At 35.2% G+C, this 15833-nt stretch overlaps 1 protein-coding gene across 1 annotated transcript in view; it reads right to left on the reverse strand.

Moving 5' to 3' along the window:
* The window catches only part of LOC150108543 (KICSTOR complex protein SZT2-like), a 1022772-nt gene that overhangs the window by 189536 nt on the left and 817403 nt on the right, over positions 1 to 15833 (reverse strand). The window contains exons 49-50 of the mRNA XM_090390485.1: positions 11454 to 11592; positions 822 to 1066 (exon numbers count right to left, since the gene is read on the reverse strand). Of these exons, the coding sequence (XP_090246611.1) occupies positions 822 to 1066; positions 11454 to 11592 (384 nt within the window). The remainder of the gene's footprint in view (positions 1 to 821; positions 1067 to 11453; positions 11593 to 15833) is intronic.

Below are 15833 nucleotides of genomic sequence, written 5' to 3' on the forward strand. Positions count from 1 at the left end.
TCAATAAGATACAGGTTAAACAGCAATAGCCCTAAAACAGACCCTTGAGGCACATCACTAGTGACTTTCCTCTTCTTTGAGAAAGGCAATCTCCAGTCCAATACACTAGTTTAATATCCAACCCCATCTGCTCTCATTTGACTATCAACTTATCTTATTGTGTGGTAATCTATCAAAAGCCTTTGCAAAGTCTAAATATATGACTATGTATATCCATCTCCCACTTCCAATGTTACTGTCACCTTATTGTAATAAGTGAACAGATTACTAAAATATGACCACCCCTTTTAGCAAATCTGTGCTTTCCATCAAAGATAATACCATTGTTGCCAACCCATTCTCAATTTGCTTTTCACCATAGCAAACTCATAAGGACAACAATAAGAGTTTATCATAATGGATACTTTGTTAATGTAAATTTCTTTTAACACAGCACTGTGTCTGTCGGACTTTGTTCGGGATGTTTTAGTTCATTAGAGGAAATAAGTGAGTGGATGACATCTCCATTTTTTATTAAAGCAATGTAAATGGAAAACAAAAAATCATACTAATGTAACCCAAGTTTCTAACAGGTAAGTCAAGTAAATATGTCTCGTTTGGTTATAAGATTTATTTCTTTTTATAGTTCTTTTTACAAATGTCAATCATGGTATTGTTGCCGCTTAGAAAATAAGAGTAACCTTATATTTGGCTTAATATATTCATATTGCATTATACAAATTTATTTTTCTGAATCTCATTTATGATTTGTGACTATTCTTGACACTTTCTATTTGTTAATGAAAAAATCATATTACAATAATGATTCAGAAATAATGTACCTCTTTATCTTCAACAAACAACAAGAGTAAACGTTGACGGGGTACAAATGAAACAGTTCTGAGATCTGAGCCTATGTTAGCTGTTGCAACAGAAGTACCACCTAAAGGAGCTGAAAGAGGTGCAGTAACACCAAAAGATGAACTAGAAATGCTATTTGCTGATGGTGATGTTGGAGTTGATTCATGATGCTTTCCCTGACTTGAGGAACAAACATGCAGGTGAAAGCGTTGAAAGGTTCTGTGACCTACAGAAAGTAAAAGAAATTTGTTTAAACACTAGGTTTACTCATGAAGAAAAATTTCTCTCTAAAATAATAAAATGTTCTACAGGCATCATATTCATAATATCAATCCAATGCTAATTTTTTTCCCTATCTATGGTACTAAGGTAAATAACCTCTCATGTGTGGAATTATCATAAAATACACAAGCACACTAGTACTTTATACATTCTAATGTACTATAGGTAGAGCCTCTGTAGCTCAGTCACTATAGATGAAACCCTCTGGTCAGAAAGACCTGAGTTCGATTCCCATCCATGATGTAAGAAACTCTATCTGGTCTCTTTCGACTAAAGATGAGTTAGTCAGTCTCATACGAAGGTAGAGGTTTTTTTTTTTCTCCCACAAACATGGATTTTTTTTTGTCCCTCAAAACAGACAAACTGGCCAGTAAAGCACATGCAATTTACAGACAAGAATATTTATAAGCATGTGGGTAACGCCTTATCCTTGTATTAACAGTTAGGAGAACCAAGGATACTTTTGAAGGCTATGGTCACTTAAGTGCCTGTGAAAACCACTGAAGAAGGATGTACTATAGGTTCAAACTTATTTTTTTGTGACTCCCACCCACAAAAGAGTGTGAACCTATAGTAGATTAGTACCATGGATGGGATAAGAATTTTTTAAACTATTTTTAAAAAATTGTATTTAATTATTTTAAATATTTTTCATTTATTTTTCATATAATCCGGAAAATCCTGTTCTAGAGATTAAAAATGGAACTTTTACAAGCCACTTCAGCTTCCAGTAAATGGGGTGATAAAATTCATCTCCCACCTAAAGAAAATCTCACACATCCATGCAAATGGTGGAATTAAAACCCAGAGCCTGATGAACCTGAAGAGCAGGTACATTAACCTGCTCTTCATTAATATAAATATTGTAAATATTTCTATTAATATAAATATTATAACATTTATATATTATAAAATTTTATATATTATTAAATATTTACATACATTAAAAAACTTGATTTTCCATTCTTTTTCTTTCTCAACTGTCAGACGAAGAGCAGGTTGAGTCCTCTATGAACCCACCTGGCTCTATCTCTGGCCATTTTTGTCATCTCTCCAAAGATAGATAATTGTGACCTTTCCTTCAATGACTACAGTCTTCTTTTGGTCTCCCTTTCGACTATTCTCCTCTACTGATTCCATTCAAGGTTATCTTCAGCAATCTCTAAGAAGACATTCTCTAGAGGTGTCCATACCATCTTAATTGTTGTTTAAGAATTATATCTGTGATATTTTCTCTGTGGTTTAGTTTTTGACTTGCTCATTTGTGCTCAGACTAATGATCAATATTCATTCTTCTTAAGCATTTCATTTTGAATAAGCTGATTTCCAGTAGTTCTTTCTGATTGAATCTCCACTTCTCAGCTCCATATGTTACCATAAGTGTATAATGATGGTTTTATACAGTTTTAACTCTTTTTTTTTTTTGTGCGTGTATGTTATTTTTCCTTCATCATATTTTGTTTAATTTATTCATAATAGACCATCCTACATTAAGTCTGTATTTTACTGTTTCTGCACTGTCAAGGTTATGAGTAATGAGACTGCCAAGATACATACACTTCTTTATCTGTTCAAATATATGATTTTCAACATTAACTGAAATTTTTTTCCTCCTCTCTTTCTATTTTCATTATTTTTTGTTTTCGTTAAGTTGATTTTCATTTCATAAGTTTTGCATTCTTCATTTAAAATTGTTATTGCCTTTTTCAATTGGGTCTAGATTCTTCAAGAATAATAATATTGTCTGTATATTTAATGTGGTTGATATTCATGCCATTTATTTGTAAACTTGGTTCTTCAGCTATGGTTTTTCATGTTTCTTTGAGATAGATAGATAGTAAATAAATGTGATGAGATCAGACAATCCTGTATGAGTCCTTTTTCTACTTTGAATTAGTCTGTCTTTATTTTATTAATTTTATTTTTAATTATTTTTATTTATAATAATAAAAATTAAAAGTAATATATTTCTTATTTTTATTTTTAAAAAATTATTTTTAATAAAATAAATTTATTTTGTGGGATGCTTAAGGGTCAAAGCTGTATAACTGAGAGGAGACCTCCACATAGCCTTTAAAGGAATGCGGAGAACCGACCAGGGCTTCTGACCTAATGTCCAATCCTCACCTTCTCGTGCACCCTGTTGGGTATCTACTTTGATACTGAACGAACGAGGATGGGCTGGCAATTTGGGATTTAGCCGACCAAATTGTATTCTTATTGGTTAAACCAAAATAAAAAATGATGGTACAACATGACAAAATTTCATGCCGGCTGTGGCGTCACGCGGTTAAACAAGGCCCCCGTTGTTTTCGCCAGGGAACCAGGGCGAACAGCGAAAAGTCAGCTACTGGAACAAATCTGAAAACAAACCCCAACTCAACATCACCAGAGTTAAAGATCAGTACTATCAACGTAAGAAGCCTAAATGGCAAAGAAATGGAGCTAGCTGAGGAATTAGATAAGTACCAGACTGACATAATAGGGGTGACTGAAACAAAAAAAGACCAAAACTGGTGAGATCTTTCTGAGCAATAAATACAAAATATTATATTCAGGCAATGACCATCAAGGAAAAGAAGGAGTAGCCGTAGTATTCAACACAAAATACGAGGCTAATCTTCTTGAATGGCAGTCAGTCTCAAGTAGAGTAATGTGGGCAAATATGAGAATGGGGAACTGGACAATGAGACTTATTTGTGCCTATGGTCCCACAGAAGGTTCCACTAAGGTAGAGGTGGAGGAATTTTTTGACGCTTTAGAAAAAGCAACTGACACAATGAAAAAGGAAAAGTTGGTCCTTGTTGGGGATCTAAATAGCAGAGTAGGAAATGATTGTGAGACATACAAAAATATTTTGGGAAAATTTGGTGAAAAGAGCAAAGCTAATAATAATGGCAAATATCTGTTGGATTTCTGCTCAGGACATGGACTGGTTATTACTAACACCATGTTCCAACATAAATATGTGCACAAATTCACATGGAGAGAAGAGGCAAGGATTAAGAAAAGTCTCATTGACTATGTTATTGTTGATAGTGATGTTTTCTCCCTGGTGCAGGACACCAGAGTGTACAGAGGATTTGAAATTGGAAGTGATCACTATTTAGTCTTGAGCAGGATAAAATTGAATTTCATATTGAAAGGAATAACATGTAAGAAAGTTTTAAAGCGAATAAAAGTTGAGCAGCTCTCAGATGTGAACTATAGACTAAAATACAGAAAGATTATTGAAAAGAAAATGAAAGAGTTTGAGAACAGGAATCAAACCTTGGAGATTCAGTGGCAAACTCTGAAGAAAACATTGATTGATTCTGCCAGAGAGGCATGTGGTGAGGTTGTGTGCAAGGATAAAAAAATCAGAACTCCCTGGTGGACACAGGAAGTTAAAGAGGCAGTAAAGGAAAAGAAGAAAGCATATCAAAAGTTCCTGGCAAATAAGTCAACTTTTACTCTTACAGAATACAGAGACAAATGTAAGAAAGCTAAACAGTGTGTAAAACTAGCTAAACAAAAGTCATGGGAGGTCTTTGGCAAGAATATAGAAAATAAATATCGAGAAGGTGGCAAAATATTCTGGAGGTTGTTGAAGAAGCTTAGGAATGGAGGAAAGAGTGCTGTAAAAGGAGTTAGAGATGATAAAGGTGACATGAAAACAGGAGAAAAAGATATCCTTGAAGTATGGAGTAATTACTTTGAAAAACTGCTAAATGAAACAAGCAGTGATGACAGCACAGTGATAAAAAACACTGACCAGGCGTGCAGTCAGGAATACATATCCATACTTGAAGTAGAAAAAGCCATCAAAGGCTTGAAATGTGGAAAGGCAGCAGGAGTAGATGATATTCGACCAGAAATGCTGATATATGGTGGTATAAAAGTTTTACAGTGGCTGCACTGCATAGTTCAGAAAGCCTGGACAGAGGGACGAATTCCCGATGATTGGAGTAGAGCTCTCATAGTACCCATATATAAAAAGGGAAATAAAACTGAATGTGAGAATTACAGAGGTATTTCCCTACTGAGTGTTCCTGGCAAGATCTATGCAAGTATACTTGAGAAACGGTTGAGAAGAATTGTGGAAGAAAAGCTTGGTGAAGAACAAGCTGGATTCAGGCCAAATAGAGGCTGTCAGGATCAGATCTTCACTTTACGACAAATAGTCGAGAATGCATGGGAATATAACAAACATCTGTATTGAAGTTTTGTCGATTTGAAAAGGCATATGACAAGGTGCCAAGAGAGAAGCTATTCAATACGCTGCAGTTATATGGTGTCAATGGGGCATTATATCAAGCAATACTTAGTCTTTATTTGAGTTGTAAGTTAGCAGTTAGAATTGAAGGAAGTACAGGAAGATGGTTTAATGTTAAATCTGGTGTGAGACAAGGCTGTACATTATCCCCTCTGTTATTCATTATCTATATGGATCACATTATGATGGAAAGTGGTATTAAACCTGATATCAAAATTGGAGATGTTAATGTCAGCTCTTTGCATTATGCGGATGATGTTATACTTCTAAATAAATCAGCTACAAGTCTGCAAGATTCTCTGACTAAATTGAATAGCTCTTGTAGTAGATATGGTATGAAGGTCAGGCAATAAAAAGACAAAGACAATGAAAATAGGCAGAATCATTGAAAATGTCAACTGTGTTGTGAATGGAGAACCTGTGGAACAAGTAAAACATTTCAGCTACTTAGGTATGATTTTTACTGAAGATGGTAAATTAAATATAGAAATAGACAACAGAATCAGCAAAGCTGGTATGGTGGGAAGTCAATTGAATCAATTCATATGGAATAAGAGAGAAATTAGTCGGAACACTAAATTAGCTGTATACAAGACAGTGTTCAAACCAGTTTTAACTTATGGATCTGAGAGCTGGGTCAGAAATAAAACACTTGATCAAAGACTAGAGACCGCAGATGTGAGAGTCCTGAGAAAGATTCGAGGCGTGAACAGATGGCATCAATGGCAATATCATATTAAAAACGAGGATATTAGGAAAGAACTTGACATTGTCAGCATCCAGGAATGCGTTAGCAGAGCTAATCTCAGGTGGTATGGTCACTTAAATAGAATGGGAGAGGAAAGATTAGCAAAACAAGTGTTCTCTGCCAGGTTGGCAGGAAAACGACCCAGAGGAAGACCAAGATATAGGTGGATTGATACGGTACAAAGTGCCTTAGACGATAGAAATATAAATCTGATAATGTTGGAGTCTTGACAAGTAACAGACTGATTTGGAGGAAAATTGTAGATAGGAAGTTAGTAATGATGTAATTTTTTCATGTAGTAATATCCTGTACACCCCTTGAGGGTACATGGCAAGAATTTGATGATGATGATTTATTTTGTTAATAAATTATTAATAATAAATACATTTTGCAATTGCTTTGCTATTTTGATGGAAATTTATAATAAATGATTTTATTTCATAGTCTAAAGTCATAGATTTTAAATTTATCCCTGTTGTTGAATCAAATGCTTCTTTGAAATCAATAAAAACTGCAATACACATATTAGTTGTATTCTCAGTACTTTTCGTCTAGGCTATCGATTCCCAACCAGTGGTACGCGTACCCCCAGGAGTATGTGCTGGACCTTTCAAGGGTACACAAAAAATAATCAGTAATGGCGGAAAAACAAGTAAAGTAAACAAAATGCAAAACGTTAGTTATGGAACAATAAATGTTAAGTTTGAATCACCGCTATTTTATAAACAAGGGGTACAATTTATAGAAATGGGTTTAAAAGGGGTACACAGTGGAAAAAGATTTGGAACCACTAATCTAGGCAATTAACTATAAAAATATGGTTTATAGTAGACCTGCCAGGTCTAAAGCCTGCTTCATCATATATTTTTGTGTCATTAAAGTTTGAATTCTATTTTGTAGAATGTGTGTGAAGATTTTGTAGCTATGAGTTAGCAATGTTTATGGAATATAATTTTCACACATTTATCTCCCATTTTTTGAATACTGATATTGTGATTGACATTTTCCAGTCATCTGGTATTTCACCAGTATGTACTAATTAATTGTAAAGTTCTAGCAGAAAATTGATGGCTGTGCCTCTATATTTCTTACATTTTATCAGGCAATTTAGACAATTTCATTTGGTTTATCTCATCTCATCTTCCTTTCCCTCTTTTACCGTGCAGTGTCGAGGGTTTATTAATCATCAGACCTCAAACAGTTCACAGGATAAGGTGGTCGGCCCTATGTCTGTAGCGCTGAGTTCTCAAGGCTGGTTTGCCTGTTTTGCGGGATGAAAAACCCCAGGATAAACTGGGGGGGGGGGGGGGAAACCCTACTGTCCACGCCCAAGACTGGCTAACTTGGCTATGGCTGAGGAAGATCCTTCAGCTCCTCATGTCACGGAATCGAACCTAGGACACTCCTTCCCCAGGCATATTGTTGCGAAGCACACAGCCACTAGGCTAACCGAGTGGACAATTGGTTTATTGTATTCAAAATTTATTTTATCATAGATGGTTCTTTCTTTTAAGGTTACACGGTGATCAGCACTCATATTTGTAAATTTAGGGACACAAAAACACACGTGTTGAACACACGAACCTAGGACACTCCTTCCCCAGGCATATTGTTGCGAAGCACACAGCCACTAGGCTAACCGAGTGGACAATTGGTTTATTGTATTCAAAATTTATTTTATCATAGATGGTTCTTTCTTTTAAGGTTACACGGTGATCAGCACTCATATTTGTAAATTTAGGGACATAAAAACACACGTGTTGAACAGATTGTTTGATTAATTACTAATAAAATAAAACTTGACGTTTCGACCCCTGTATCGAAATCATCATTGGAAGAATACAAGTGTATAAGGAACCAAGCTACATGCTCATGCCCTGTATACCGGTAAACTAAATCTACGTAGTTAATTAATCCTATTCCCTAGCCTGACCTCTAGTGATAAAAAAAAAAAAAGATAAATAAATAAAAAAAAAAAATAAATAACTACAACTACAATAAACTGCTAGTCCTCATGTATTAATATTCTTCTGGATAGTTCTGATTGTTATAATATGATTTCTTTCAGTTGCTGCTGAATGTTACAAACACTTCACCAGGTTGTCTTCTTGTAGCGGGATTTTTCTATGGCTAGTTTAGGTTGTTATATAGATTGTAGATGGGTCCTTCACATTCTTGAAATGGTTAGGCCATCATTTTTGTTGAGATTTGGGTTGTGTTTGAGCATTTCACGACTCTTTAAATTTTCTCTCAAACCAGGTTTGGTGCGGTGTAGGAACTTGGTATTTTTCCAATCAATTCTGTTGTATATTTGGAGTGCGTGGTCAAAAAAGCAGCTTTTTCAAAAAATGGAGGTATTTAATGTGTTGTTTGTGTTCGTCTTGTCTGATTGGGATAGTTCGCCCTGTTTCCCCTATGTTTTATTTTATTAGTAATTAATAAAATAATCTGTTCAACACATGAGTTTTTGTGTCCCTAAATTTACAAATATGAGTTATTATAGATGGTGCTTCTGTCCATATGTGGCCTCGACAGTTCCTACCTGCAGCCACAGTATTTGGCCTCCCTCCAGTCATGAACTGGCAAAATATGTGGTTGAAGGATTTGTCACTAGCTTATTGTGAAGCCTCCAGGTTTGTTACTACCTGGTCCAGTCCTGTGTACTAACCACGGCCATGCAGAATCATTTTACTGCTGTACCCTTAACTGGGGGAAGGGGGGGACAGAAATCAGAACTCTTGCTCTACCACCAAACATGGTTGTAGGCCACTTCAGGTCTCTAATAAGCAAGGTGGTGGTATTTCACCAGGTATTTTATTAGTACGCTGTTCTTCAGCTACCTCTGTCGGTTTAAGAAAATGTTCAGCTGAAATTACAGATTTGGAAATAAGAGTTACACATTGTGAAACTAGCGATGCCTTGTTTGCATATAGTTAACAACATCAATAACTTTCTTGATGTGTCTTTTAAAAGAGTGGATTTAACACAAAGATTCTGTTTGTGTAATATACAATGAAATGAAATTATTGGAATTCTGCATTTCATTTTGTAGTAATGTTACTGTTACAACAAATCCTTCATGTTTTCCTCTGTGCAAATACTTACTAAATTAAGCTTTGCTTCCTGACATTTGTCCTTAAAAATATTATGAACATCAGTTCCTGACAGTAGTCAAAGTTAGTAGCTCCTCATAACACTGAAAATTTGCAGTTATAATTAAATATAAAATAAAACTTGTGCTGAGTCAGTAATATCAGTGGACTTATCTAGGGCAATCGTCCGTGCGGTTAGCCTCGCTTCTCAACCATATGCCTGGGGAAGGAGTGTCCTAGGTTCGATTCCCGTTGGAGACGTGAGGAGCTGAAGGATCTTCCTCAGCCATAGCCAAGTTAGCTGGTCTTGGGTGTGGGCAGTAGGGTTTTTCCCGCCAGTTTATCTGGCGTGTTTCATCCCGCAAGCAGGCAAACTGGCCCCGTGAACACACAGGGATACAGCCAAGAATACCTTGAGGCATAGGAGTGACCATTCTATCCTCGTATTTCGGTTATGAAATCCAAGCATGCTTGGAAAGCTGTGGGCCTTAAAGGCCTGTTAAAGCCATTGGGATAGATAGATTATCTAGTGCAAACAAAAAATAAGTATCATCATTTTGGCAAATTTTTAAAGCTGCTCAGTAACACTGATAACTAATTGATGTGTCATTAGGTTATAGAATGTTTGTGAAAGAGGAAGTTGTTTGTGTTTATTAACTTTATCTGAAATCAAACATGCTTCAACTTTGACAATGCACTGTTTTATAATTTCCACATCACGATATGGCTTATATTTTCTCCTGAGTATATATGCTACTTCATAAGTTGCTTTGTTAATTTCATTACTTCGTCTTGTCATCACTCAAAATAATTGTTGGTTTTTTGAAACTTCATATTTATGTCATTCTGTCTCTTTAAAAGGCCTCGGTAGACCTCACTTGGACTATTGTGTGCATGTCTGGTCTCTTGGTTTCCGTTGTGATTCTGATACATCAGAGAGAGAGAGAGAGCAAAGGAGAGTGTTAAAAATGATATCAGGATTGTGGAATACTGATTATGAAGACAGATTGAGAATTTGTAGACTACAGATACCAGCAAACAGGAAAAATAAGGGTTATATGATTGAGACTTACAAAACTTCTGAAAGGGTCATATAGGATTTCAGTTGATGGAAGTTTTCATTTTATGGAGGGCAGGGAAAGGAGAAGAGTGCATCCTTGGAAACTGAGAATGACACTAAGAAGGGAGTGAGGGCTAGATTTTTCTCTCATAGGGTGTGCATGATTGGAATGGATTGCCATTGAATGTTGTGTGTGCAAACAGTGTGAATGAATTCCAGAATAAGTATGAGAGCTGGTGTTTATAGTATGTGGCCTCCCACGATGCGTCTCTGACTCCCTGGAGGTCTCTCTTAATAATAAATATAGAATTTCTTGGTTTCCCCTTCCAATTTTGCATCTTTCTTGTCTTTATGTGTATTATAATGATGATAAGCATTGCATCTTTTCACTGTTAAAATAACACAAAGTAAACAAACCAAACAAAAATTTTTGACTGCAAGCATGTAGTATTGCAGCTCCAACTCTTCACTAAATACTCCATTCTGCTTCTTGTTTTTTTCTTCATATTTGGCATATTGTGATATCAAAATTTTAAAAATCAATAAACAAATTAAACAAAACGTTTACTTGTTCAGTTTGTTATAAAACTGACAATACATATGACAGCACCACAATATAGTAATACACATGCAAAACTAAATCACTTTTTTCAAATCAAGCAGCACTGTATTGAGTGTTCGTAGTGGACTCCAGTGAAAAAATAATTTAATATGATAGTGCACTAACCATTGAACAATGGATAAGGATGAAACAATAACCACACACCAATGGATATCTCAATAATAGCAGTTGATTTTTTAAATTTTGCTTTAAAAATAATGATTTTTTTAAAAATATAATTAATTAAAACACACGCTATTTGAGAATGAATAATTTGTAAACAATGAAGAAACACGATTGACAAAACATGAAATGGTGGCACCAAACATCTCAAAAGGCTGCATGAAGTCTAAGGGTTGCAGGTTTCCCATACCTGGTCTAATTCGTCAAAAATATTCTTAACTCACCATTTTACAATATCCTAAAAATACTGATGAAAATCTGCATTTGTGATCAATTCAGACTTGATTACTGTTAACAGCTTAAGAATTTAAACAATATATGCATACATGCAGCATTCTAAAAATCAATTCAAAATGAATATCTTATTATGAGATAGATTTCATATAACTCACTTTTTGGAACAGATTCCAAATAAGCTGAGAAATCTGTTAGGCCCATATAAGCCCGCCACTGATTAAGATTCCTTCCAACTACAATAAAAGTTCTTGGACTTCCAGGTAACAATTTCACTTCATCCTTGTTCTGGGCCAGCTATGAATATAAATTTTGTAATTTATTTCAAACAAAAATAACATCAGTTTAAATGAATACTCTTTTTCTAAATAAAAAATAATAATAATTTGGACCAATAAATGCTGTTATAGATCAAGAAAGGAATTACTACTATGCTTATTTATGAATGCCAGAAGTATCAGAAATAATACAGAGATGAAATTGATGACTGATTGAGTTTATTTGCTTGAAAACAGTAAAAATAGTGAAACATACTTAGACAAGAATGATATCCTGAATGGAATAGAAATGGAAGGGTGATCTTTTTCATGAGGATACGAAGTGCAAAAAGAGAAAGGGTGGTGATACAGATGATAGCAGGCAAATATGGCTGCACAAGGTTAAGTTTAGAGGGGGAGAAAATAGTGGCAGTGGTTCTGAAGCAGTATGAGGTGAGGTGGAGGTGGACAGGATGAAATATCCAGTTGGGTGTTTCTACAGACTGAGGAATGTGGACAGTGGAGACAAAGAAATGTCAAGATAAATGAACTTAGCAAGAGAATAGTGATCATCATGGGTGATTTTAATTACAGTAATATTAATCGGAATGAAGAAATAGCATTGGGGAATAAGGAGAATGAATTTCTCAAGCTCATAAAGGATGACTATCTTAGGCAATACAAAACATAGTACATAAGATGATTCAGAATCTTATATCTGATCAAATCATCAGACGATGTGACTATGAGGCAATCACCTGGGTTATAAACCAGATCGGTTGTAAACGAGAACTTTTGTGGGGAAGGGATATATGTGGAATTACAAGACCAGTAATTATGCAAAAATTAGGACACAACTAGAAGCTATCTATCAACTATAACAAGGAAAGAGAAGATAGGCAGAAAGGAGACAGATAGTGCTTAGGCACTGATCAAGAGATATTCAACTTCAGCAATGACAGACAGAGTGTATTTCAAACATTTATTTATTTATTTTAAATATGGTTCTCCAACTTCAACAACACAAACAGTAAAATACAGACTTAACAAAGGATGATCTAATAAATAAATTAAACAAAATATGGAAAAATAACATTTCGAAAAGCCTCAAACTAAGATAGACATTTACTTCTGCAGATAAGCAGACTTAAAATATTTAATTTCAAAAGTACAAAAAAAAAAAAAAAATAATACACAAACACTATATATATTTGGCTCTAAAAATTTTTAATGGCTTAATTCCCTTGATATGAAATGAGAACTACACAAACACTTACAGAAAGCCGATTAGAGAGTACTTAAATTTTTATAAGAATATTGAAAATGACTTTAGAATAAGAGTATAAAATGAGATAATAACCAATACAAAATAATCAATTAATTAGTGTTTTTATTTGGCATGCACATATTGTTCTTGCCAATATTTTTGTGCACTGCACTATTATGCATTGTATATTGATTTCTAATAAATTTAGTTTAATCCTTTATCCAAGTGTGAGCAAACAAAGTTTGTGCCTGAAAGTATCTTCAGGACTGGGGGTGAGGTGGTACAACACCAGAGCGACTCCTTGCAAAGGTGGAGCAAGCTACCATTTGGCAACTCCTATAGGTAGAGATGACCTTGCTAATGCTTCTGGCTGGTATCTCCACTTGGGCCTGGCTCCCACTGAAGAGACCTCAATAAAGGTCGAAACTAGTCTGAGTAGTGGCCCCTCCCTTAATGCATAACATTAGACATATCCACAAGGAGATGTGGTTTGCATTATGGGAGATACTGAGTTAAGAGTCTTGGTAGCTTGCTCCACCTTTGCAAGGAGTCACTCTGGTGTTGTACCACCTCACCCCAGTCCTGAAGATACTTTCAGGCACAAACTTTGTTTGCTCACACTTGGATAAAGGATTAAACTAAATTTATTATATTCTAACCAAGTGAAAATATAAACTTTCATCATATTGATTTCTGTATTTCTTATACATTTTGTAACCTGGATGAGCTAATGTTTTTGAGTAATATGTTAACATATTTGTCATTGTTAAAATGTATTTATATTAAGTATTGCACTGTATTAAATAAATTTTGTTCCTACTTTCAAAAACCTCTATAAAACCATTATTATATTTAGAGCAACATATGGAGCTGAGACATGGGCACTCAATCAGAAAGAAATACACAAAATCAGAGTATTCAAAATGAAATGCATAAGAAAAATAAATAAGACTCACTGGTCAGAACACAAAACAAAACAAATGAGCAAGTCAAGCACCAATTAAACTAGATGGAAGATATCATAGCTGTAATTCATAAACAGCAGCTAAGATGGTTTGGACACCTCCAGAGAATGTCCTTTCAAAGATTACCAAACATAGTCTTGAATGGAATCAATGAAGGAAGACGATCAAGAGACAGACCAAAAAGAACTTGGCTACAGTCTTTGAAGATCACAATCATCGACTGAGGTTCAAAGAGATGACAGAAATGGCAGAGACAGAACAGATGGCAAAGATTGGTTCATAGGGGGACTCAAGCTGTCATCTGATGGACGAGAAAGAAGAAATGTGGTTCCCACCCACAAACATTATTAGTAGACCTATAGTACATTTGTTCCATGGGTGTGCAAAGGATTTTTTTCCCATTTTTTTATCAATTTTGTATATTTTTTGTAATTTTTATTTATTTTTTACATAGTCCAGAAATCCTGCTCTAGAGATCAAACATAGAACCACCTCTTTTTAAAGCCATTTCAGGCCTCTAATAAGCAGGGCACTGGTTTCACAGTGGGTGATGAAATTCATCCCTTCTCCCAAATCACAAGCATCCATGCCTGCTAAATAAGGCAGGAGTAAAACAGATGAATGAAAGGACAAAGCATGAAACCTATAAGAAGGTGGCATGGCACTATGAAGGAAACACAAAATTAATACTGGTAATAATTCCCAAATTATACAACTAGTGCAGTATGACTGGAAATTAGCCAGTCAAGCTAAGAAATATGCTAATAGTCTCTTTTGATATGTGGCAAGCAGAAGAAAAAATGACTATGGGAGGATAATATGATAATATTAGCTATTGCAGAGGATATAGTTGGAATATAGAATGAGCACTTTATGAGCACATATTCTAAGCATATATGCTTATCATCATATAAGCATATATGCTTATCATCATATAAGCATATATGCTTATCAGCATATAGCTGATAAGCATATATACCTTCTGCTCATTGTCAGGCCCACCTGACAATGAGCAGAAGGTATATGAGGTATTAAATTAGGAATTAACACCAGTCCTGTATCATCTCTACAATCTTTAATATGTAGCAGGTACTGTATCCTGGTGTGTGGAAGCAATCGTATATCCAATATATTTCAAAAAAGAACAAGAAGAGTCTATTGTCAATCTACCAACCAATAGCCATCAACTCTGTCCTCACCAAATTAACAGAGAAAGTCATCATCATCACCAGTCAACTTGTCCACTACCTAGAGACCCACCAGTTATTCAGCAGCCATTGGTCAAATTGACACATTCTCTGTAATTCAACAGACAATTTTCTCTGGTAATTTACTGGTATGCAGGAATGCCTTAAAGCTCTGTCCTATTCACATACTCTTTTTCTCCTGCATAAATGACCTATTCTCAATCATCATTCTTCCTATTCATAGCTTTGCTAATGATAGTACTCTCCACTCATCCTACTCATTTGACAAACCATGCAGTGTGCAGGCATCCCAAGCCTCAAGATCATCAAAAACCCGTGCCTTAAATTTGATCTACATACCTTCCTTCAAAGGGGGTAAGTACAATCTGGTGACCTTCAATGACACCAAATTGCAGTTGGCCTTATCACTCTCAAAAAGAGATCTAAGCTCATAGTAATATCCAAATCACCAGACAGGATCAGATCTCTGCTTGGACTAACACTTACCTCAAGTCCCTCCTAAACACATCACATTAATAGCTCCATGAGCATCCAAAAAATTATGCATTCTCTTTCATTTAAGAAGCTCTTTTACACCCACTCAACTTTTAACTATATCCCTAAAAAAATCACAATACTATCCAGAAGAGAATAATTCGGATCAGATATGGTTCTTTTCTGACAGATTCACTTCAACCTCTACCTCACAGATGCAATGCTCAACCACTATCTATTCTATAGACAATTAAATTGTCATTGCTCAACTGAACTGGCAACTATCATTTCTCCATTTCAGGTTGCATCTGTTAATACAAGAGCACAAGCTTTCCATATCCCTTACCTGTGTAACTGCAAACACATC

This window comes from Typopeltis vanoorti, chromosome 3, assembly GCF_054136105.1.
Source record: "Typopeltis vanoorti isolate ZY-2024b chromosome 3, IOZ_Tvanoo_1.0, whole genome shotgun sequence".
Lineage (NCBI taxonomy): Eukaryota > Metazoa > Arthropoda > Arachnida > Uropygi > Thelyphonidae > Typopeltis > Typopeltis vanoorti.